This window comes from Taeniopygia guttata, chromosome 3 (assembly GCF_048771995.1).
Source record: "Taeniopygia guttata chromosome 3, bTaeGut7.mat, whole genome shotgun sequence".
Taxonomy (NCBI): Eukaryota; Metazoa; Chordata; class Aves; order Passeriformes; family Estrildidae; genus Taeniopygia; species Taeniopygia guttata.
The window spans coordinates 27,905,559-27,929,725 of NC_133027.1; the positions used below are offsets into that span (position 1 = coordinate 27,905,559).

The window sequence follows — 24,167 nt, forward strand, 5'->3', positions numbered from 1 at the left end:
TGCTTTCATTCTTTTTTTTTATCATTCTGTTCTTCACAGTTTTCCTCTCATCCTGTGCTCCTGTATGATTTTCCATGGACCTGAACCACAATCTCTTACACTGTCATCCCTTACATATTCTTCCAGCAGCAGAACTTTTTTTGTCTAGGAGGTGTCCACCTGAGAGGAAATCTAACTGACCAGCCGTTGTCCTTCACGTGTCTCCTGAGCATTTCCAGTAGCCAGAGTAAAGCCCAAGGCCAAGGGGAGAAAACAGGGAAGAAAAGAAAGGGCTATAATGGGGTAAAACGAGGGAACGAAGAACAGAGAAGAGATGAGCCTTTTTCCCACCCTCTGCAGCTTCTGCTGTTGATTGCTAGCTGGTAATATGTCAATATGGTTGAAACTGCCTTCCTTTAAGTTTGTTAACCTTGTCTTTGCCCTTGTCTGAGTGTGTGCATCTTAGGTACCAGCTGGCTGACAAGGTAAAGGAGCTTGTTGCAGCTGTTGTAACTTGATCTTTTACCTAGGGGTGACCATAGCCTCTGCCCCTAACATTAACTTAAAGAATCTACCCCATGGATATGCTTCCATGGATTATTACAATTTATTCTGTTCCATGTGTGGAGTTCCATGTCACAGCTCGTGCAAGACTGAAAACTGATGTCAAGTCAAGCCTGTATATTTCTCAAATGATGTAAAAAAATCAGTGTGTCAATAGGTAGAGTCCAGCTTCAGTTTGGAGCACCATCCCATAGCAGGAAGGGCATAGCTGGGATCCAGAGCAACCTTGCAAACAGTGCCCATGCATCTGCAAAGCATGGGCACTTATCCACTTATCCATTTGTACATTAGACTTTTCAGCTACACCTTTCCAAAATGTGTTTTTTCTTTGTAAAGAAATTTACTGTGCTTCCTTTAGTCATCACTGTCACCCTGACACATTTTGGCAGCTGGAAGGAGCCACCTTACTTGAGCAGCCTCAATTGCTAAATGTTTTTTGTTTGCTTGTCAGTGTCAAATGGGTAACTATAACAAACACTTCATATGCAACAGATTTCAAACAGTGGGGATGTCTGTTCTGTCACACAGCTGGCTGTCAGTTCTGCTTCCTACACTGCTGGTTTAGTCCATACAGATTATTCCAAAGCTAGTAACAAAGCAGAAATTATGTCCCTGTTAGCTAAGGAAATATGGCTGCAAAGAGAAAAAGACTTAATCACTCAAATTCTTGTTTTAAAAGTGAGTGGATGATCAATTTCTTTCTGATTAGGAAAACAATACTCCTGCCTTTTAGGTATTTAAAAGTTCTCAATATTTCCAAAGGTTTTTAGTCCAGTTCCATCAGTTTTCATGATAAGAAATGTTTTAGAAAATCATGCAGACATCACACACTTGTACTGGCATTTTCTTATTTTCATGTTATAGATTTATAAATTGAAATGCCTTAAATAAAAGGAGTTAAAGATTTTAGGTTTTTCAGACTGGGTAGGTGACATAATCCGGCTAAAGAGAGACAGAGAACTGCTGTTGCAAATGTTGAGTGTTAAATTTAGCATGAGTCATCCCATTTCGTTTATTGACCTGACTTCATTCTTAGTCATGTAGCATGACTGTTCGTTCTCATCTCTTTGGGGAACAAACCTTTCCATCACCCTGGCCTGAACTCTGGAATAATGCAGGCAGTCTATGGCTTATTCCACTTTTGCTAACAAAAGTAAAGCTTCAGTAAAGCTGTGACTCAACAAAAAAGCAGAGCTCCTTTTAAACTGCCTTTTACCCAGAGTGTCAAGGCCTCCAAGTATATAGAGTGGTTGCTCTGTAAATGGACTGTCCTACATAGCTTATTCAAGCACTTGGTGGGCATCCAGCAAGCCCTGTCTGAAGTAGAGGCTGTTTAATCATTAGTAGTCTCATGCTTTCATTGGTAAAAATAGAATACACTGCCCTTGAGAAAATGTGAAGTGAGCTGGCCTTCTACAAACAGTGTGCTGGACTCCACGTGAGTTCTGCATGCTCCACATGCAGAGACCTTGCCCAGATGCAGAGCATCTACAGACTACAGACTGCTACTACAGAGCAAGTAGTCAGAGGGGAAGAAAGATCCCTTGTCATTCTGTCTTCAGATTTCTGAAGTCAACTCACTTCTTGCGTTGGGTTTTATCCCCAACATATTATTAATATTGCCAGCCACATAAATTTTGTCAGACATTGGAGATTATTTTCTTAGGGCCCACAGAAATCCACAGTACCATACTTAGAGTCATGATGCACATTCAGAAATAGTTGACAAAGCAACAAAATGGATGACTGGCAATTATAGGAAATTAGGCTAACAAATTCACAGGATGTTTTCCATTTTATGCCAGTTTTTGAGGTGTTTAATGTGTGTACTGGAGTAGTGATATTTCTAGAGGAATAGAAGCTAGAACCAGCAGATCAACTTCAAAGTAAGGAGACTTGTCCTTTGTAGAAAGTTCTTTCATGTTCTTTGAGAAGAACAAAGCTGGAAGAAAATATTTCAACAGAAGTCTTGTGTTTTCTCCTTCACCTACTAAATATGTGATTTTATTTTTAATGATGGGAGGATTATTTGGTGCTACATGTCCCTGAAGGAAAGGTCACAGTGTAGTGTTTATGTGGGTGACAAACCAAGCAGATGCATAACTGTGCTACTCAGTATCATTGCTAAATTAGCTGCATAGTCAGCTCATTTCTTTAATAAAAAATAGCGTTGCCTAGTGAGGTAAAAAAAATTATAATTATTTCCTATTAAAAAGAAATTTCAAAAATAAAATCCTGTGATTTCATCAATTAATTTATTACCTCTTAAATAACTGTCTAGAAGACTAAGCTTTATTTGAAGTGCTTTCTATACTAATCTTCAACAGAAATCTCTATCTCATCTGCTGGCAGCTAAGAATACTTCTAGGTCTTTCATCAATCTAATTCTGGCCTGCATTTAACAGGATTATATGAAGGCAAAAATAAAAAGCCAGGTGATTAGCTTTTCCTGAATCTTTCAAAACTTGAGGACTAGAAGAAAGGAAGAGAAAAATTTGTTCTAAGATGATGTTATGGATTGCACATAATGCTTCTCTTTAAAAAACTGCAATCAACATTTAAATGCAACTGAGTATTTTAATACAGTAATTACAAATATGTACACCTTAAAGACTAAATTTTAGAATGTACTTACACTATCAAAGTATGTTTTCTTGACATGAATTTTTAGGAACGTTAACTTAGTAATATTAAAAATACTTCTATAAATATTTTATTTAGATTTGTTTGTCACTGTGCATATCTGGGAAATGCAGAACTTGCATGTTTTACAAGCTGCACCAGCACACTTTCCAGTTTTATTATATAATAAAAAGCTACACTTCTGAGAAGCCTCATCGTTTCACTGTTCACTTTCACTTGTTTGATCAGTTTTTATATGGCTTTGGTTTTGGTCATGTAAAACACTGGGCCAGCTCCCCAATGTGAGAATCTTAGTGTAGCTTCTAAAAAGCTGGCTGTGGTCACTTTGAGGGGGAAGTGTTTTCCTGAACTATTAAATAAGTTCATTAAGTACTTGCTGGCTTTTTCACTATCTAAAACTTTGGTTTTGCAGGTAATTTTTCTTTTGAACTTGATTATTCACAGTTCAAATCAACTGTACAATACAGTTCTGATGTCCCCAGTGTAAGAAGGACATGGAATTACTTGAGGTAGTCCAGAGGAAGTCCATAATATTGATAAGAGGACTGGAGAAACTCCACTACAAAGACAGGCTGAGAAAGTTGGGGCTGTTCAGTCTGGAGAAGGTTTTTGGGGACCTCACAGCAACCTTCCCCTATCTGGAGGGAATCAAGGAAGCCAGAGAGGAACTTTGTTGGGAACTACAGCACAATGAGTAATGAAAATTTGAAAGAGAGGAAATTTTAGGTATTAGGAAGATATATTTTACTGTGAGGGTGGTTAGACACTGGAACAGGTTGCCCAGGGGATTTGTGAATGCCTCATGCCTGGCAGGGTTCAAGGCCAGGTTGGACAAGGCCTTGAGCAGCCTGGTCTAGTGGAAAGTGTCCTTGCCCATGGCAGGGGACTTGGGATTAGATGATGTTTAGGGTCCCTTCCAATCCCCTAACATTCTTTGATTCTGTGACAGAATCCAGCCACCATGGGCAATGGGTTACGGAGACTGAATGCCTGAATCACCCCGATGTATTCCCTTTCTTTTCCACAAAAGTACCTGGCTGTATGGTAGCAGCAAGCTGGAATCCCCTTACCTGACTGAGTACCCAGATGCTGTGCAGTGTAGAACAGGATACCATCTGGAGAGAGAGGCTGGAACTGCAATTTAATATGGGTCTTATGCCGGATATAAAAGGGTGCAAATGACATCCATGATGATTCATTATTTCTGAAGGATGCATCACTAATGGAAATATCTGAAAAATACAAGAGGAAATGTCATCTGAAAGATATTTTGAAAGATATTTTAATATTGCATTATTATGGAACCAGTTATTTTGTATAGTACTTAAATGCTGTAGATAATATTCTCCATCCTTCCCTTTTCACACAATAAAAATAACCTAGATACAAAATAAAACTTAGATAATAGCAAATCAATGTCATTGTCTTCTGGGTGCCTAATTTTCCTCAACAATCAAGGCTGCAGTTCTAATGCAAAATAAATGTGATCTTGTTAGCATTCATTTTCAAATAAGTATAAGTGTAAATTTCATTGTTTAGAAATTGCAATGCAAAATACTGTTGCAGGAGTTAAAATAAACATTTATTTTCTCACCATACTGATGAAAATCCTAGTGGAGGATTTGTAATGAGCTGTTTTGTGTGTCATAAGAATGTACCTTTAAAGTGGGAAGTGTTCTTTAGTTGTTGCTGAAATTTGTTTTTAGGATAATCATACTGAGCTGTTTGATAATTCAAATCGTCCTATCTTATAGTGAAAAAGAACACCCACACGATTACAGTTAGGATACATGTACACTTTTGAGCTATACACAACTTACTCATTCTGTCTTACCTATTCCCTCAGTGCTGATTGTTCTTATACCACTACACAATCAGGCTGGTTCAACTGCCTTCAGACAACTGATAAATTATTATACTTTTCTATAATGTTTATGTGACTTGAAACAATTTCAAGTTTTTCCCACTTTAACAACATTGCATATTTGAGTTATATAATCAAAGAATCACATAGTGGGTTGGCTTGGAAGGGACCTTAAAGATCATCTAGGTCCAACTCCCCTGCTATGGCCAGGGACATCTTCTGCTAGCTCAGCTTGCTCAGGACTCCATCCAACCTGGTCTTGGGAACTTTCAGGGATGGGGCATCCACAACTTCTCTGGGTACCCTGTTCCAGTGCCTCACTAGTCTCAAAGATTTTTTTCCTAATACCTAATTTCAGCCTACTCTCTTTCAGCTTGAAGCCATTCCCCCTTGTCCTGTAACTGCATGGTCTTGTAAATAATCTCTCTAATCATGTTAGTTATTAGCTAATTCATGATCATGTAGTTGTTAGTTTATTGTATTTGTGGGTTTGCTGGAATAAATGAAGCTATATAGATGTGCAGGGTGTATTTAGACCTGTGTGTGATAAACTGTTTTTACTATTTAGTTAAACAGCAGTATTAAATGCCTGAGTTGCAAGTGTTCCCTTCTCACTTCTTCATTTTCCAGCTGAAGCTGTGCTGTTTCCCTTCTAAGAGACCAACATCTTTCCTCATTTTGGTGCTCCCAATTTCATTGCTGTTTATTAACTTCCTCTCAGTCAAATATACCTTCAGGATGTCCTTGCATTCTGAGATACCTTTTGCTACCTTTCCACATACAAGTTTTCTGCAGGGCATCTTTTGGTGAACCCACTCACCACCCAGCTGCACCTTGCACTGCCTATCACAGATGGGCCTGAGATATCAGACTGGAATAAAGCCAGCGTGCTGCAAGCTCCCGTGATTTGTCTGTTTGTCACATCGCCTCCCTCAGAATAGGGTTCAAGGTATCCCACGTGGACAGTGTCCAGCAGGCAGATGCATGACTAGAGAGGATCCAGATCTCTCACCTGTTATCAGCATAACCTGACCTGAGGATACCTCTTGAATGGGCAGTAACTGCACAACTGACCTTTTTATTAATTCTCCCTGGTAGATTACAGATTATATTTATGATGAAGGTACATGGATTTGATGGCATGTAAAAATCTCAGTAAGTCTAAAAGTAAGTTTTAATCACTGGAATATCAATTATAACGGATTTATTAAATGCTTGAATGATCAGAATAAGGCTTTTGATGGGCTGTTGTTCAATCTATGTTTATATTCTCAAATTATTCCCATCCTCAGTACCACAATAGCTGCTATGCATGGTATCAAGGCTAGGGAGTGTCTGTAGTAATGTATTACATAATGTCTAAAGCATGAAGTTCCTGGCATCTGTACTTAAGGGTTCACAAAAATAGAAGCATTTAGAATAACAATTACCCTGGATGATATCAAGGCTGATATCATCATAAATTCTTATTTATAATAAAGCTTGCTAAACAGATTTGGTGCTGTACTTTACATCACCAACACTTATAAACACTGTCAGGTACAAAAGACAGAGTAATACTTACTATTCCATATGGATTTTTTTTCAGTAGGTAAGGCAAGGCTCTCCATTAGTAGTTAAAATCCCTATACTGATGTCTTCATATTTAAAAAAAGTCAGTAATAATAATTAGTTTTGTACATAGACATTTTTTTCTCCATGCATCATTTGTAAGTCAGTCTCCTCTTAGGAGATTTTTGCACAGTGAGACCTACATGTGGAGGAACTGTGCCACAGTTGTCAATCTTACATGAAAATGTGCTGCTGCTTAAAAGGTCGCCTTAGGCAAAGTGTGTAATGAGGTATCTGAAAGTCTCTAAAGCAGATTCAGTTTCACTTTATCAATGTAGTTAATTCTTTGCTGCTTATGGAGAAAGCATGGACAATGACTAGTGTGAGAGCAAAATCAGCAGGATTGAAATGCTATATTGCTTGTCATTGGGAAGGATATGAAAGGAAGACTGCTATGATAAAAAGCCTTGAAGCAGAGAAAGAGAACAAGGATAAAACGTAATTTTATAGCATCACTCAGAGAAAGAATTAAGTTTATGGTTTCATATTTCAGATAGAGTATTAAAAAATAAGACCCACAGTTTCAGCAACAGATGTCAGAATTCTTTAGTAAGGAGGCATTATCCTGATTTATAGATATCAAATACAATACTTTATTTAATATACTTCATTCTGGAACTTCTAAGATGCAAATATTTTATTTTCATTATCTTTAAAAAGTATGCTTATTCCCAATAAATATATTTTACAAGTGTCAGAAAGTAACATATTTTGTCACAATGCAGCAGGAGTAACTATAGGAAGTACTAGAATGACTTATAATTTTCTTGTGAATGGCCTGTAGATCCTGCAAGTACTAATTATATGCATGGAAAAAAATCTGGTTTGACAGATGCGTGGAACCCATCCGTGCACCCTTATCCCATAACAGAATGCATTCACTACCACAGTGCACAGAGGTGAGCAGTATGAAATTTCATTTTTGCAAAATTGCTTCTACAGAGAGACAAACTTTTAAGGTGAAAAATATGACAATTTAAGCTTTTCAATTTTCTTTTATGGCAGGCGTATACAAAACTAACACATCAGAGGCTGAGGAATTCTAATGCCATTTTCTTGGCAGCAAACTTTGTTTCTCACCTAAGATAAGAAAATAAGAAATGCAGCTAAACTTGCACAAGACAACATCTGTGTTACATATGCTTACTCCTGAGAAACTCTTTGCCAAAACAAATGAGGTAAATGGATGCCTTTGCTGACCCTATAAGCTAAAGTGGTAGGAACTTTGCTGTGTAACTACTGCATTACTCACTAGAAGGCTTAGCACCGTGGGATGCATTGTAACCACCACAGGCATTTACACAAATACTTCTGATTAATGGCTCTGTTTTCTAAGCTGAATACTAGTATCTGATGATGCTACACAGAATCAGAGCATGGTTGGAAGGGACCACAGTGGATCACCTGGTCCAATCTCCCTACTCAAGCAGGGTCATCCCAGAGCCCATGGCCCAGGATTGTGTCCAGACAGTTCTTGAATATCTCCAGTGACTGAGACCCTGCAGCCTCTCTGGGCAATCTGTTCCAGCTTCCAAAAAGAAGGGGAAAGGAAATGTGAGTCACTGTTCAAATGAGTGAGGACCTAATAACATAAGACATAGAAAAAGCCATGTCTGGCTCAATTTTTTTGCTTGGTGCTTGGTAAAGTCTGATCAAGCCTCCCCACACCTGAGCTAGGGCAAATGAAACATCAGTTCCACAGTGATGAGGCAAGTGTTCGGGCCCAGCCTTCAAGTCAGTCTGTGAGTCAGGGTCCAGATGAAGTGGATCTTAATGGTGCTACAGTGTAATTCAGCACAGAATCATGGGGTATTTAAAGATGCTTTTGAAGCAATGCAAGAGGAAACTCCTTCTGGGGCTCCTCAGCAAAGTTGTCTTTGAGACCTGACACCAGTCCCATCCCTATGGGATGAGAAACACTCTCAAAGCTTTAAACTCATAATAGGAACTTATATGTTGAGCTCACATTTAGACACTTAAATCTAGGTGCTTTGCTTTAAAACCAGTTCCCACCATTAACTACCTACCTACCTAACTCTGAACACCTTTGCAAAGTAAGGTGGCAAGCACATTTCCAGCATATTATTCACGCTCATAGAGGAAGTCTAAATAATTTCAGAGTCATCCTGCTAAATGCTAATTAGCTGGCTGGGTCTTGTTCTTACTCAGTTGGGTGACTGGAGGGAGTGGTAAGTAGATGACTGAATTTTTATTAGGATATCACATCCCATGATGACATGGCTGACTTGGTGTAGAGGGTATTATCATCTCCTTCATTTTATCATACATGACTTCCATTTGGGTTTATATATGATGTATTTGAGTAGGTAACTAATTTTATTCTTCTTGATATTTTAAATTATACAAATAAATATTACAAATGCATGTTCCCTTGTGCCTGACATGAATATTAGGTTTACTGGACTGTTAATGAGAAACCTGAAAGCTTAGATTGCTTTTCAGGTAAATTTCAACAACACATTTTATCCTTATGCAACATGAATGCTATGGCTACTACTTAAACATTTTCTTGTGTTGCCACAAGTTTTCAAAAAATGTCACTGGAAAAAAAGCTTGATGGGATTGGTATTGCTTAAATGACTAAAAGACAATAGTGACAATAGTCACTGTGACTCAATAATAAATTGTTCTTGTGGTTAAACGTAGAAATAAAAGTGTCCAAATGCTAACTATGAAACAGACTGTGCAAGTCTAACTGCATTTTCAGGTAAACCCAACATGAGGTATATACACATGACTGTGTATATAAGGTGTTTTATCATGTACAAGTTGAGCTAAATCTTACTGTGAATTAATTTATCTTACAATAGTAGTCAAAATATGTCAAGTAACATTCAATACTGTGTAGAAAGTAAAAAATACTTATAGTAAAAATTATTTCAAAAGGAAAGGGTTTTTTTCTGTCAGTTTATCAGGTATATTCAAAAATTTGCTGTACTTTTATATCAGAATAATGGAATTTGACATCAAAATAATATGTAGGAAATTGACTTGAGCTGAATAAACATGGCTCAAGGAAGTTGCTCACCCTTTGTTCATCAAGGAAGTGGCTTTATTGCTTGACAAGTATCTCATTAAACCAAGGCTGGAACAATGAAAACTCTTTATATCTTCTTTTAGTTCTTCAAGAGTTGTACATTGACAGGCAATATTAGTAGCTATGGAATTCAGAGCCTAATATACAGTTGAAGAAGTCTATTTATTAACTTGTTTCTTTGTGAAAAAGGCAGTGGCATTCTGTTATCATGTCTTGAAGTCAAGAAAAATTACCATAATAGATTTTATGAATGTATGTGGCATAAACTATTCCTGCTAAAGAAAACTGCTGAATAATTTAAAATTCATAGAAATATTGTGATAAAAACCCTATTTATTTTCACCACTGGCAAGTGTTCTCCAATAGTGCCATCTATAGAATCTTTCAAATATTACATTGCGGTCCCCTTAAATAAGAACATTATCATTGTCTGTTATCTCACAATTAACTAATCTGAAATTGTAGGTCTTCTTCACTCCTCTAAAAAATTATCTGGGAAATAAATATACTCAGTACCTATTGAAACTATCTTATGTGTAAATATATCTCAATGTGTAATGGAATGTCAGAGGAACTTTATTGACTTAAAATTTATTTTTGTTCACGTTGTTCTTAGCCTTTGGTGATGGTGCTTATGACAAGATTAAAGACTTGATTTAATCCATTAAGATAAATGGCAAGAAAAAAAAAAAGTAATCAGTAAATGTTTAGATGCTAAAAAATTGCTTCAGGGACATCTTTTATATTGTTGCTGTGTCAATTTTTTCCCTAGATCTCCATTGTTGGCCACTGCTGGAGACAGGATTACCGGCCACACACAGGCACACAGTTCTTATGAGAGAAATAAACTGCTAAAATAGAATTTAGTAGAGATTAGAATATAAATATATACTGTAATTATGGATAATGTCTGTAATTTTAATGTTCACATATCTTAATAATTACTTTTTGTGAAAAAAGATATTGTGTTCACATATGTACCAATGTGCTGTATAATCAAACTGCCTGCTGAAAAAGGGTTTTACACTTTCTTCTTTCTTAGGAATAATCATCCTTGACATTTGATCTTGGCCACTGTTCCTCAAAGTAATAATCACAATGGAACCAACAGGTCTACTATATACTTGCAGGGGAATTGAAAAAACGGGTCCTTAGAGACTTTTCCCTCTTCAGAAGCCCTTTGACAGTTCTAATTACAAAGGTATTCATTGCCACAAATGGAATAAGCTGGAATTTGGCATGCAAAGTCATGCAGGAGACTCCCCAGACATTACTGGAAACTCGTGTTAGTTTTGAATATTGTGTGTTCTTGAAATAACTAAATTGTTATGCTGCTCTGGGCTGAATCTTCCCTTCTTAATCAGAAAAAAACTTAGAATTGTCTAGTGCTTCAATTGCAAACTTTAAGTCAAATGACCCAAAGATTTTATTAACATCATGTTTTGGTGTTATGGAAAATATAACTACTTTTGAAAAAAAAAACCTAGATAAACTTCCCCATATTCCCAATCCTTGTGGTTATGGGAGTGCTAGCTAAGAATTAATGCCGGGCCAGATCATGGCAATGTTTGATTGCCATTTATGCACCTCAGGAGCTGGACTGGCTTTGCTGTGTTGCTGTCACAGCTTTGATCTTTCCAAACCAGTAGAACAACATTATTTGCTGCTTCATGTGTCACAAACAGTCTTGGAAGTGGTTTGAGTCCAAATGGCAATGTTAACAACAGGTAAAATAGACTCCTCCATAAATCTTCCATTTCCTTCCCAATTCATTACAAACACTTTGTTTCTAGAAGTATAAATTAATAACATTTTTGTTTGTCTACATCAGTATTACTTTTCTAAACCTAACACTCTTGTTTTATGAGTGCTAATGGGTTTAGACAACACAGTGCACCCAAGAAGTGGAGTTTTAAGTTCTTGAACAAATGTATTACTCTGCCTTGCATGACAAGGCTTTATTTCTTGGGCCCATTCTGATCTAATTTACAACCCTGTCCTTCTTTCCTAGTGCTCATTATGGATGCTTGCCTTCCCAAAACTGGTCTTAAATTTCACAGGCATCTTCCTATTTGTCAGTCAACAGGGTGTTGTCTACCTGCTGAAACTCGATTTTTTCTCTGAGTAAGGCAATACAGTGAAATATTTGCTCTCAGTATTTCAGACTACAAAATATCACTGCACTACTTCCTGAATATTAATTGGTTGTGCACAGCCAATAGGAAATGCAGAGTAATTGAAACTGCTACCCTCTCTTTGTCAAGTGGGTTGATTTCTTCAATTTCTTCTAAAACACATGAAATAATACACATCTTTCTGCAGCATCTTGAGAGTATTGCTCAATTTACAAATTGTCAATGGTCACTGTTAGATATTCAAGTAAGTCCTGTGAATCTCAGGCCATAAGTGCCATGAAAACTGTGTTCTTTGACTGATCTTTCCCCGTGCTTAGTCTTGCTCTAACTTGTTCACAAAATGCTTGTTTCCAACCTCTGAACACTTGATAGTGGAGCTCTGACATCTAAAGCTTAACCAATAATGTACCCTGTCTCTGTGCTGAAAGTCATTGCATCCTTGGTGGCTTGAGTTGATGCTCTGAGGAGGACCATCACAGTGAAGAACAGCATCATCCACATCTGCTCACTGGCTTTCATCTCTCCTCTGTCATGTACATAGTTAATAAAGAACCTCAAATATTTTTAGTGTTTACCAAACAAGATAATGTTTGTTTATTGATAATTTATGCCTGAATACCCTTAATAGTTGTGTTCAGAGTGTTATTGTTTATTATTGTGGTTCTACCCCTATTGCCCCATTTTCTTGCTTCACCTGACCTGCTCCTGTGCAATCCATACTGTTTTACTGACTTTACCAGTTGTTGGTAAACCCCCATTTGTTCTTATCCTTTGTTATTCTACTCTATGCTTTTTTTGCCTCATAAATCTCTTCTGTCTTCTTCTCACACTTTTTTCCTTCCTTCTGGTACACTCATTAGTCTTCATCCTTTAATTACCCTTTGTTTCTCCCAGTCCCCTGGGCTGTTCATTGCTCTCTGTCTCTTTTTCTTTTGGCTCCAATAACCACCATTAATCCAGAGATGAGATATTCAATCTTGATAAGCAGCTGTTTTTTAGCAATTTGCCATCCACTAAAAGTGCAAATTGCTCTTTGAAAAATCTCATGATAATTCATTATTCTGCCACAGAGTAAGGTGAAATACAGGGCACAGAGTTTGGTCAGGATCCACAGTACCTATTCATAAAAGGAAAGCTTTTAAATAAAACAGAGAGGAACCCTCTAATGTGTTTATCAGGTGAAGAATTACTAAAAGACAGACAATCTGTAAGAAATACAAGTTTCTCTTGCTCCAATATAAGTTTTGTACTGATAGTGTGGCCATCATAAGAAGACCCAAATGTATTCTGGAACCAGAATAAAGGAGTGTTTACCTGATTAATTACCTGCTTTGTGTATAGCACATATCTTGGTGATCAGTGTCCTGAATCCAGATGGCATTACTTTTGAAAACCTCACTTGAAATGAGAATTCAAAATTGAAAAGTTCATATAAAGAGCCTTGAACAGCTGTTACAGCAGAGGCAATAAAGCAAGCACATTCTTACATGGAATAAGGAATTCAACAGTAACTTTCCAGAAGTTATATTCTTTTTCATTTGAGCCTACCAATTCCATGTAATGGGATTTAAGAGCTATCCATCTTTGCAGTGAGGAGGACTGCAAATCAGGTCAAATGCAGTTCAGCTTGTCAGTGTTGTGCTTCAATCTCACACAAAAAGAGAGCTGGACCTCCACAGGCAGTTTGGAAAGGCAGCTATTTAACAGTAACTGGAGTTCTCCAAAAGTTTTACAGAAAGCTTCTCAACAGGAAAACATAAGCTTGTACAAAATTAACATGAATCTAAAGGCTGTGGAATAGAGTGTGGACTGTACCTCCTTACACACAGAGGCACTTCGAGTGCTTTCAGGAAAAGTTCCTGAGCATGTAGCACCTGTGTATCTGCACTGTTGAATATTCATTTGCACAATCTCTGAGAAGAATACAGATAAAGGATGCCTTTGTGTGAGGGTAAGAAATGCAAAACCTGCAAACTGAGGACATATTTTGAGGGTGACCTGTTGAAAGAAAGCCAGGGAGAATAATCACTTGTGGATTTTTACCGTGATGTTTGCATCTCTTGTCATAGTTATCAGTGTATCCCTACCCAATAGGCTGTGAAGTCAACGGGAACCTCTCCATTAGGATCAGCAGAAACTGGATAAGGTCCCAGGTGCTTCCCTCTTCTGTACCACCACTGTGATCTTAAATGTATTTCCTATCATACTTCATTACAATGAGCTTGGGAATTGAACTAAGCAGTATAACATTGTTCTGCAATGCTTCCTGTCCCCTTGGTGTCCGACAAATCATGCTTGTGAATTTGGTTGATTGATTTGAAAAAATTGAAGCAAAAAATGGCATTTAAAATAAGCAAAGTAAGGAAACAATATCTAACAATTTGTTGCTTTAAATTACTTTTTTCCAATAGAAAAGAGCATCACTTTCTGAAACTTCTGAAATTGTGTCCCTATGTCACATTTAATTGATATATTGCAAAGTGCTGTGATTTTACATCACATAACTATGTGTACAATGTACTTTGCATTTGACATACCTTGTTCACAGTAGGTACCAGTTGTTCCAAGAGGACAGTGACATGTGTAGCCATTAGGCAGTGGCACACAGGTGCTGCCTTGCTGACACAGATGTGGAGGATCATGCTCAGGTTCACACACTGACACAGTTTCTGTGCAAAATGCACCTTTCCATCCAGTGAGGCAGTCACAGCTATGGAAGGTAAGTGAAGGGAAAGAATGCAACAGTATTATCAAAAGAAACCAACATGTCAGTAGCAATCTAATAAAGAGATTTTCAAGTTTGGATACTTCAATAACCTGATCTAAAATGGTTAACAAGAAAAGGGTAATAACCAAATTTCTCATTTGACTATTTGGTATGTTAATTTTATTTAAAAGAAAAATGTACACAATAGGAATATTTTATTTTCAATATTAACATTACAATATTAGCATCTGTTAAAAAAAAAAAAAGGTTTGTAGCTTTCATATGTTTGTTTTGCTCTACAAATAATTCCAAAACGCCTTGGCTTCATAAACTGGGAGGAATTAAAGCAGGCATTAAAAGGGAAAGGTAAGCAGCAAAAACCAGTCATAAAAATAAAACCAGCATAAGAGAATTGCTAACAGTTACACATTTGAGCTACTAAAATTTGAGTCTGTCAGCAACTTCCGTTCACTTAGTCATTGGTAATTTTCAAATTCTAATAAGTGGCATGTCAAGTCTTTGTTGAAGCACTTGATGGAAAAGAGAATAGTGGATATGGCCATGAAAGAGGTGGCAATGTGGGTGTCATATATCTATGATTGTAAATCTATATCAAAAGTAAATTTTCTAAACTGACTGAATCATTAAAGTTGTCATTGTCTGCCACACTTTATGCCTTTCTTTCACCCAGACTGGGCAACAAACCCAAAAAAGTCACACCAACCTATAAATTTAAAATTAGTATGAATTCTATAGAAATTGCTAAATACAGAATACACTTGGCATTGAGGTTTGAAATGCCCTCCTTACTAAAGAGTTAAAATTACATGTATTATACCTATTTTTATTCTAGTATTTTGTATCACTTTATGATTCCCCTGAATAAAAACACTTATGGATTTTTTCACTGGAAGTTTTCTCTCTCAAGGCTAAGAATGAAAACCCATATTTTGATTGGGTTTTGATTGGTTCATGTTTGTTTGGTTTTTTGTTTCGTGCAAACTCTTGAATTTTTATTTGCACTGACTGAGTTGCGCATCCTCCATTAATCAGCCCATTGTTTCTGCATAAAACATAATGAGGAGCTTGTGAAACTGCTGCTTCACCAAACCTTCAGATCAGACAACATGTAAACAAAGCACAGCCAACAAACCCTTCAGAGTGATAAACAGACATTTGGAATGAAGGGGAAAAGAGGACGGGACCTTGCAAAAGCAAAAGCACATCAATTCATCAAAGTCAGCATCAGAATGCTTTCTGTCTCAGCTATAAATGTTATGCTTTGATGCATGGAAGCTGCTGAGAAGGGGAAGTGATTTAACTTCCTGATGCACACAGCAGTGCCCCTGCCTTGTGCCATGAGGGAGGCTGCTGGAGCTGATGCTGCTGCTCTTGGGCATCGTACATGAGGCTTTTTCCCCTTTCTCTGGCTTGTGTCTGCATATGTCTGTTTAAATTTCTTTAAATTCTTATCTCTTATGACCTAACAGAAGTCAGGTTTTAAATGAATTTAAAATTATTTGTACAGAGCTGAACCTGTTTTCTGGCCTACAGTAGCAATGATCTATCAACAAATGAAGCCTATTTTACACATCTAAGCAAGCTGGACTGCTATTGAGAAGTTAGATCCAAAATTTCCTAATCTTTACAGAGATGAAGGTAGAGCAAGTATTTTAAATATTTTCCATCATGTGGCCTGCCATGCTGATCTAGTTTTCTCTATGTCTTCCTGATTTTGGTTGCTTGTTTTTCCAGACCAGGAGAGCTCAATAGCTTGCACTAGTGACTTGACTCTCCGGGATTTAAAGACCCATTTAGAATCACAAAATACCTCAAGCTGGAAGGGATTCATAGGGATCTTTGAGTCCAACTCCCTGCTCCTTGGAGAGCTACCTAAAACTAAACTGTATGACTAAGAGCATCATCCAGATGCTTCTTGTATTTCTGTAGGTATAAGAGGTAAGATTCATTCTGAGATCAAGACTGTCAATTTTATGTTACATCAGGTGCCCAGCTGGCTTCCAGTTGCCCTAGAAGTATATGAGAGAGGCAGCTGTTGGCTAGGGAGACAAATTTCTGACAGAAATTTGACAGAATGTTCAAGTTTAGGCAATGGGATCCTTGAGTAACTGCCTGAGCTCATCTACTAATCGATCAATGGTGATTGAGGAGACACCAAACCCAACAATTTTTGTCAAAATTCTGGCAGCAATACAAAAAGTAATGAAAAGTAAACTTACACATAAAATATGTAAGAAGTGTGTCTGTGTGTCACTACACAAAATCCTGATCAAACTTTCTTGAACTTTATAGTGAAATAACTAAAGATCCTAAAGGATTTGTGAAGAATTTGAAAGATTACTTAGATCTGAAATTAAGCAAAAAACATTCTTCAATTAAATATAGAAAATATGTAATTTAAAATGTCATTCTCAGTGCTAACACAAATATAGAATTTCCCATAGCTATGCAAATGTGGTGTCAAATCAAACAAGTAATCTTATAGCAGAAAAGGAGCTGTTCAGATCTGCACATTCTGACACCTGAATTTAGGTTTCTATATAAAAGATGGGCATATACTCAATGGAGATCAGAAGCTTAATTAACTTATCAAATTAGTTAAACCAACTGAGATTAAGCAGATGTTTAGTGACATCTGAAACCCCCTAGGTATCTTGTCTGACCTCCAAACACTTCTTCAGGAGGAACGGAAACATTTCTCAATGTCATATAAGTATCTCAGATAGTGCAGGACATCTCAAATCCATATTGGCATGTATTAGCCCCATCAGCCTGCCCAATCCACTGAAGATTTCTGGATACAGTCCTTGGATTTGTTTTGTAGTGGAAAGAAGCTGAACAAGGAAGGAAATTTCTGAATAAGAGTGGCTTCAAATCCACACAGTGGAAAACCAGAGGATTAACAAAAAACAGTCTATCTTCAGGCTAGAAGGTAAGGATGGAGCCTGAAGAAAACAAGATAGGAAGAGAATCAGCTGTGTTTAAACAAAGAAAATCATGGAATGCTGCAAAGGTGTCATATTAAATAAGGCAAATTGGATGAAAAAATTTAGATAGCAAATTCCCCTCCAAACCAGAAACTTGTATTGTTTTAAACCAAGATTATTAACAGTGTTTTCCCTTACAGAGTATGAAAGTTATGTCCATGTGTTCCATATTGATTCTCTCCTTGCACTGCAAATTTATTTTAACTGAATCTGGTCTAATAATGAGACTACAGAAGCTCCTTTTATGGGCCACCCCACACATGTGGGGTATGATTCAATTTCTGAACCCTGAGTGGCTGTTGTTCTTTGAAAGCTATGGAGTACTGAGAAATCCATTTACACGAGGCTTGGAGATATGACAGAAACATTATTCAAGTCCTGAACTCTTCTGAAGCAGCAGCTGATGGCCAAATGTCTACCCAGGGGTGTCTAAAGTGACACTACATGCTCACATTTATCAGACTGAATCCTCTCCATTTTGTCTGATGTTCTGTTCAAACAGCACACAAGATACACTTTTTTCTTTCTTCACCAACAAGAAGTAGCCATAATACTTAGCAGACAATCCTCTTATATGTAATTTTCTATTTTCTATGATTTTGCATCATAAATAAAATAATAGGGATACTATTGTTCCTTGAAAATTATATTATTTACTTTATTATTCAAGTACTTCCCCTCTGTTTTGTTAAAACACAGCAGCTGTGCTCTGTTGCTGGCCAGAATGTAAAGATTAATGCTGCATATTTCTTTTTCTATTTAAATCAAAGCATTATCCCTATAGCAACTGAATCTACAGCTTAACAGCACTGCACACGTTCTGGCAGGGTGGTAAAAGAAAGACATAAAAATAGCTCAAAACAGCAACCAAAACCTCTGGAGAGATCTCATTTCAGCAGAGAAAATATTTGAACACAAATCCAGTTCCCTCAAGGACACTGCTCTTCAAAAGAACACAGATGATTTGAAAATAGAAAGAAGTTCCCTCTGAGAAAATATATTGAGACAATATTGACAGCTACTGCACTTTGACAGAAATTATATGTAAGCTACATCCATGCCTCTTTGGCAATGCTTCACTTTTTTTTTGTGAGAGGAAAAGGTGACCATTACTGGTACATGTATGCACATATACCTGGTGTGTGAAGACCTAGCTGTCCTGAGATATGGGGACAGGAATAGAATTCAGTAGTAGGTCACTATAAATTAAATGCAAACAAACAAACAAACTGCAGAAAAAAAAACAAATTACGCCCTCCTTCCACCCCCCCCCCCTTCCCCCCATTCCTCCCCACCTCCTTCCCCCAATGCCCCAGCAATTTTAGACTAATTCCTAAACTAATCTGGAATATAAATTGTAATGATGAAAAAGAACTTTGCCTATAATACCAAGCTTGCTATGTTTTCCTGTCACCAGCTGCCATTCTAGCCTGCCACCTGCTTTCCAAATGTGCTCTGTATGCTGCTGGTGGTGGCTCACCTTATAGACATGAAGGTGACCTAGCACAGCTGAGTAAATTGCTGAAGCAAGGATTTAGGTGGCTGGATGGGAGTGGGACGATTCAGCCCACATTTATGCTTTTTTTGCTTGCAGTTTTGGTTTTGTATTGCCTCTAATATGCTCATAAGGGCATAAGAAAACCATTATCCTTTCTTGTTCCTCAGAAAGATCAAATGTCAAGGGTTTAACAGCTCTGGGAGGATCCTGCAAAGTGCAACAGTTGTGAAATGCAGCAGTGCAACGATCAGAAAGCAATTCCACATTTTGTTTTTTAAAGTGTTTCCTTCATTACTGTATTTAGGAGAATATAAATTCACTCATAAAGGGAATGGGGAACAATCTGTGTGCTAATCTTGGGGTCAATTTTCCAAATATCAGTACAGTTTACTAGCTTTAGAAGCAGGTTTTTGGTACCAATTTCTTAGAGGTGAAGATTTGTGTCACAGGCAGCAAAACCAATTACCATGTAATTCTCTCCAATACAGAGTTAGTAGATTGTTTTTAGTTTGACAGATATGCAAATGTTTTTCTTCATAGCATATGGAAGGGCAAGTTTTTTTTTTGTTTTAAGAGGCTCCAAAGTGTGAAGCCTTTTTTCTCATTCAAATCTCTCTTGCTGTCTGCAATGTTTTCAGTCAAGTAGCAAGTTTTAAATCAGCACTTTTCTCTTTTTAAAAAGATTATGCAAATATGTGGAAATAAATGAACACATGTGAAGGTACATAAGGGAAAGCAAGCATAATTAATCTTGGCAGATACTTTTAAAATAAAAAATGCTCATCAGCAAAGGTTTTACAGCTGCATTACAAAGTGAAAGCAAAATTTATTACAATGGAAGTGTTGACACTCAACAGCAATTTAGAACTGCAAATATGTTTCCTCCTGTACACACAGCCTGGGCACTCAGCTCCATCTACTCTGAGAGACAAGGCATGAGAGACCAGAGACTCATCTTTTGGGCAACCTCTGACAGCTACCCCCTCTTATCCCACAGATCAGCCAGGTGAGCAGCTTAGAGATGAACTGACATGTTTGGAATATTTGGAGTTGAGATGAACTGACATGTTCGAACAATATTTGGAGCTCCTATGGATTTAAACTGGATCAGAACTTTCTAATGTTTGACAGTCAGTGGTTTATTCCACAAGGGTTTTTAAAATGGAAAATAAGAATTCCCAGGAACCAAAAGTCACCTATTTTTGCTCCATCACTCACAATTGGACATTAACACAGTCAAACTCTCCTCTTTATTACTTTTTCTCTGCTATCCCAGCTGCTCACTTAGTTTTAAAAAAAGGTCAGACATCTAATTCTTCCCATGCATTTTTCAGTAAGTCTGGACGCCAGTGACTTTAGGGGAGCAGAACCAACCCATGGAATTTCTTAAAAATATTCTCCAGAAATGATCCCAACATTATTTTAATATTAATGTGTTTGTCTAACTGAATGAATTTTCATCCCTCCCTCCCTCCCTCCCTTCCCTCCCTTCCTTCCCTCCTTCCTTCCCTCCCAATAAATTGCCATAGTTATTAGTCTAGGGACAGTCTATGCTGTGTCTAAAAGCTTATATATAAATATATTTATAAATACTTACTAAACAGTAGAGCCACTTTCTATGCACTTGCCACCATTTCTGCATTTTATTAAACTGCATGGGGAATCTTTACACTGTCCAACACTACGACCAGAATTGGGGTGTCCTTCTGGAGTTCCTGGTGCTTTAAACCCTTGATCAAGGCTGGTGCGAACTTGAACATCAAAAATGCAACCTCAAAAGTAGAAAGAAAGAAAGAAATTAGGTTTAGCACAATTAGTGAAAAGCAAAACAAACCGAACAACAGAACAGCGTCAACCCTCAGTGAATTGGTTCCTCCAGAATATCTTCAGTGAATGGGCAACCACACCATCTACAGGAGATAAAGGTAGGCCAGCTACTTTCTGTTCAGACAAATGAGTGGATAATCAGAAGTCCTTCATTTAATGATGGGTAAAACAAAAGAAATAATTTCTAAAGGAAGAGACAGAATATAAAGTCAGTGACTAGGTGTAATTTTGTGTTTACACACCCATGCTCCTACAGGAATGTGTCTATATCAGATAAAAAAAAAGTCACAAATCCCCAAAAAATATAAAACACCAAAAAAACAACCCACCACCAACCAGAGCCCCAAAACCCAAGAAAAAAAGAGAAGAATAAACAGCAAGAAATATACTTAATATGAAATATAATAGAATCCAGATGGCATCAAATAATATAATGCAAGCAAGGAATGTGGACTTGAATTTCCATAGGCTGAAAAGGACCCCTTCAGGTAATGACTCAGATTCTTTCCTTCTCAAGTGAATGCTTCAGTCCTTGGTACATGCAGGTCATGTCACACATGACATTTTAAGGTCAATATAGACTGCTTCTTCAGGCCCTTTATCTCAGAAAATAATTTTAAAAATTAAAATATACTAGTAAGGTAAACACTTCCAGGCCTGTTACTTGGTTCTCTTGGCCAAATGACCGGGCATGGTCACAATTTTATTATCAAATTTTATTACTTTCCAGAGCAGTACAGCTGCATGCAGACTACCACTGGGAAATGATCCAAAGATTATTCTAAGTCCCTGAACACATTAAAGAATTGTTTAGGAAAACAATAATTGTCACAGACCAAATATTTGTCAGGGAATATTGTAATAATTTATTTGTAAAGATGATTGAGTGTCAGTGCCTGGCTCTATGCTCTGATCTTTTTAATTTCATAATCCATTGGTATCCCAAGTGAAAGGGGGAGCTAAAGCTTCAGAGTGAAGCAGAGGTGTCCCCTGCTTGCTGCTTCCCAGCAGCTCCTGCTTAGCCTGTGACTTTTCCAAGGACTTCCCCTTTGGAGAGTCTGCTCCTCCTGATGGTGTCACGGGATTGTCAGCTTTATGGGTCAGGCTGAAGTCACCAGTACTTCTGAATAATGTTTATTGCTCCATGTGCTTATTTCTATACTGCAAACTGAAGATGATGCCACATAATATATTTTTTTGGATCAAAGACTAAGTGACCTTTCAAAATATACTTCAGCATCCAAGTGATGTATAGGCACATTTAAAGGTAGACTTAAACATTTTTGAAATGTCATCCAGATCTATACATAAATATATATACAATTTCAAACCAAAAATCAGGTTTTAAACCACATTAGTTAAGCCAGTACATAAACGTATTCAATAATGCTCAGACCTTTCTAAACCTGACTTATAAAATTTAGCTGAGATATAGTGAATTCCAACAGTGCCTGAAATCTCAGGGAGAGTTGGAATTCAGCAGTGCATACCAGAGGATCTCTGCTTAATATTAGAAGCAGGGAAAGAATATGATATGGAGATTGCAAGTAATCATTACACTGATTTTAAAAGCATCACTTAACATGAGTTTTGCATGATTCATTGAAATCACAAAAGTAGACAGGTATCTGAAAGACCCAATGAATGTACAATGTGATTTTTTATAGTTACATTATTTTTTTAACAAAATATAGGTAATATTTTCAAGCAAGATAACAATTTTAAGCAGTTTCATTATGTTATTGAAAGTAGATTTCTTAGGTTATTTCCATATTTCACACATTTTGTAGCTCTGATTATATGGACACATAACTTAATTCAGAAACTCTTAATAAATAATTTAAAAGTAACCTGGTTTGATGATCATTTGCAATCTTTGTATTATTGCTTCTTTGCTTTTTACAGGGTTGTTTTTTTAGGCTGCCTTATGCTCAGTAAATCCTAACTAATGTTTTATCTCTTTGTCAGTAGCAGATAAGGCATGTTCTGTTCTCCTGGGTCTTGCTGGAGTGCTAAGAAAAAGCAGCCCAGAGCTCTGTGTAAACAATGGAAAGCACAGTGAGTCCCCAAGGACTTGAAGGTCATCATGGAAAATAAACTGGCATTTGTGTTGATGACTAGTTTGAGTGTACCCACCACAGTTTAACTGTGCCATCTAGGTTAGGAACAGTTCTTGAGAACTGGAAAACAAAGCGTGTAATAGGTACAGGAGTGTTCTGGCCCAGCTAAGTTCAACTTTTATTTAATGAGTCAGAGCAGCAATTTGAGCCTGTTTTTGCAAACACTATACAACCTTCTGCAGAGGGATCAGCTGATGAATGTGCCTTGTTTTTGACCTGGATTTCCTTTGCTCTACCAGTTCTGGGCCCCTTTTAATGAGAGACTGCCAACTATTCTGAATAATGGAGAGCTTTCCTGACACAGCCAAGTTTGCAAGAGGAACTCAAAGTTCCCGACTTTGTGAGTTAAGCTTGGCATGATTCTGAACATCAGAGTTTTATGCATATAAACAGAAACCAGACACCAAGACTGTACACTCACAGATAGTATACTACATTTTTGTATGCAGCCTTTTGAATTGTGACTTCCTAGACCACACCTAGGCCTTTCTATTATTGACCTTTTTACCATCAATTTATTTTATATCTTTCACCCCAGTCAAGCAGAGCTCATAAACCACTAAAAAGCCACTAATAATGGATTAAATTTGAGGGATTATCATAAAATATACTACTTCACTGCTCAACTTTACTTTTTGTTTATTTTTTTCTGATATATCCTTATCACACAAAGAATTTTTCCTATAATTTCTTGCTAGGATCCCTTGCCCACTTGTAAGCACTTGGTGATAATTTGAATAGAAAGTATACAAAGCAGGCATTTTCAAGATGTACTAAAAGTGCAGCAAGAGAACTGACAGAAATAGATACACTGATAAATATTTTGTATCTGAATGCAGTACTGAATTTACAGATTTCTTAAATCCTACCTCTTCTTAACTTCTTTGCTTTTCCCCTGTCTTTCTTTGCTGTTTGTGAGTAATGGGGTGTTAGGGTGTTGGTCTAAAAGATGGCCCTTACAGTGACTACTGAGGTCTTCTCAGAGCTGTGACCCAAACATCCAGAGGTGCCTGTATCAATCATACAGCACTGACTAAAAGTCAGTTCAGAACTCACTTTCCTTCTGTGACACTGGTGGTGCAGGAACATAAAGATAAGTAGTCTTAACCCTGGCAGGCTTGTAATGTATTCTAGCTTATTATGAGCTTAAACT

The 24,167-nt window shown here is 37.2% G+C and overlaps 1 protein-coding gene across 1 annotated transcript in view; it reads right to left on the reverse strand.

Moving 5' to 3' along the window:
* The window catches only part of EYS (eyes shut homolog), a 765,693-nt gene that overhangs the window by 7,668 nt on the left and 733,858 nt on the right, over positions 1 to 24,167 (reverse strand). The window contains exons 47-49 of the mRNA XM_072926499.1: positions 20,665 to 20,839; positions 14,392 to 14,564; positions 4,257 to 4,418 (exon numbers count right to left, since the gene is read on the reverse strand). Coding sequence (XP_072782600.1) covers positions 4,257 to 4,418; positions 14,392 to 14,564; positions 20,665 to 20,839 — 510 coding nt within the window. The remainder of the gene's footprint in view (positions 1 to 4,256; positions 4,419 to 14,391; positions 14,565 to 20,664; positions 20,840 to 24,167) is intronic.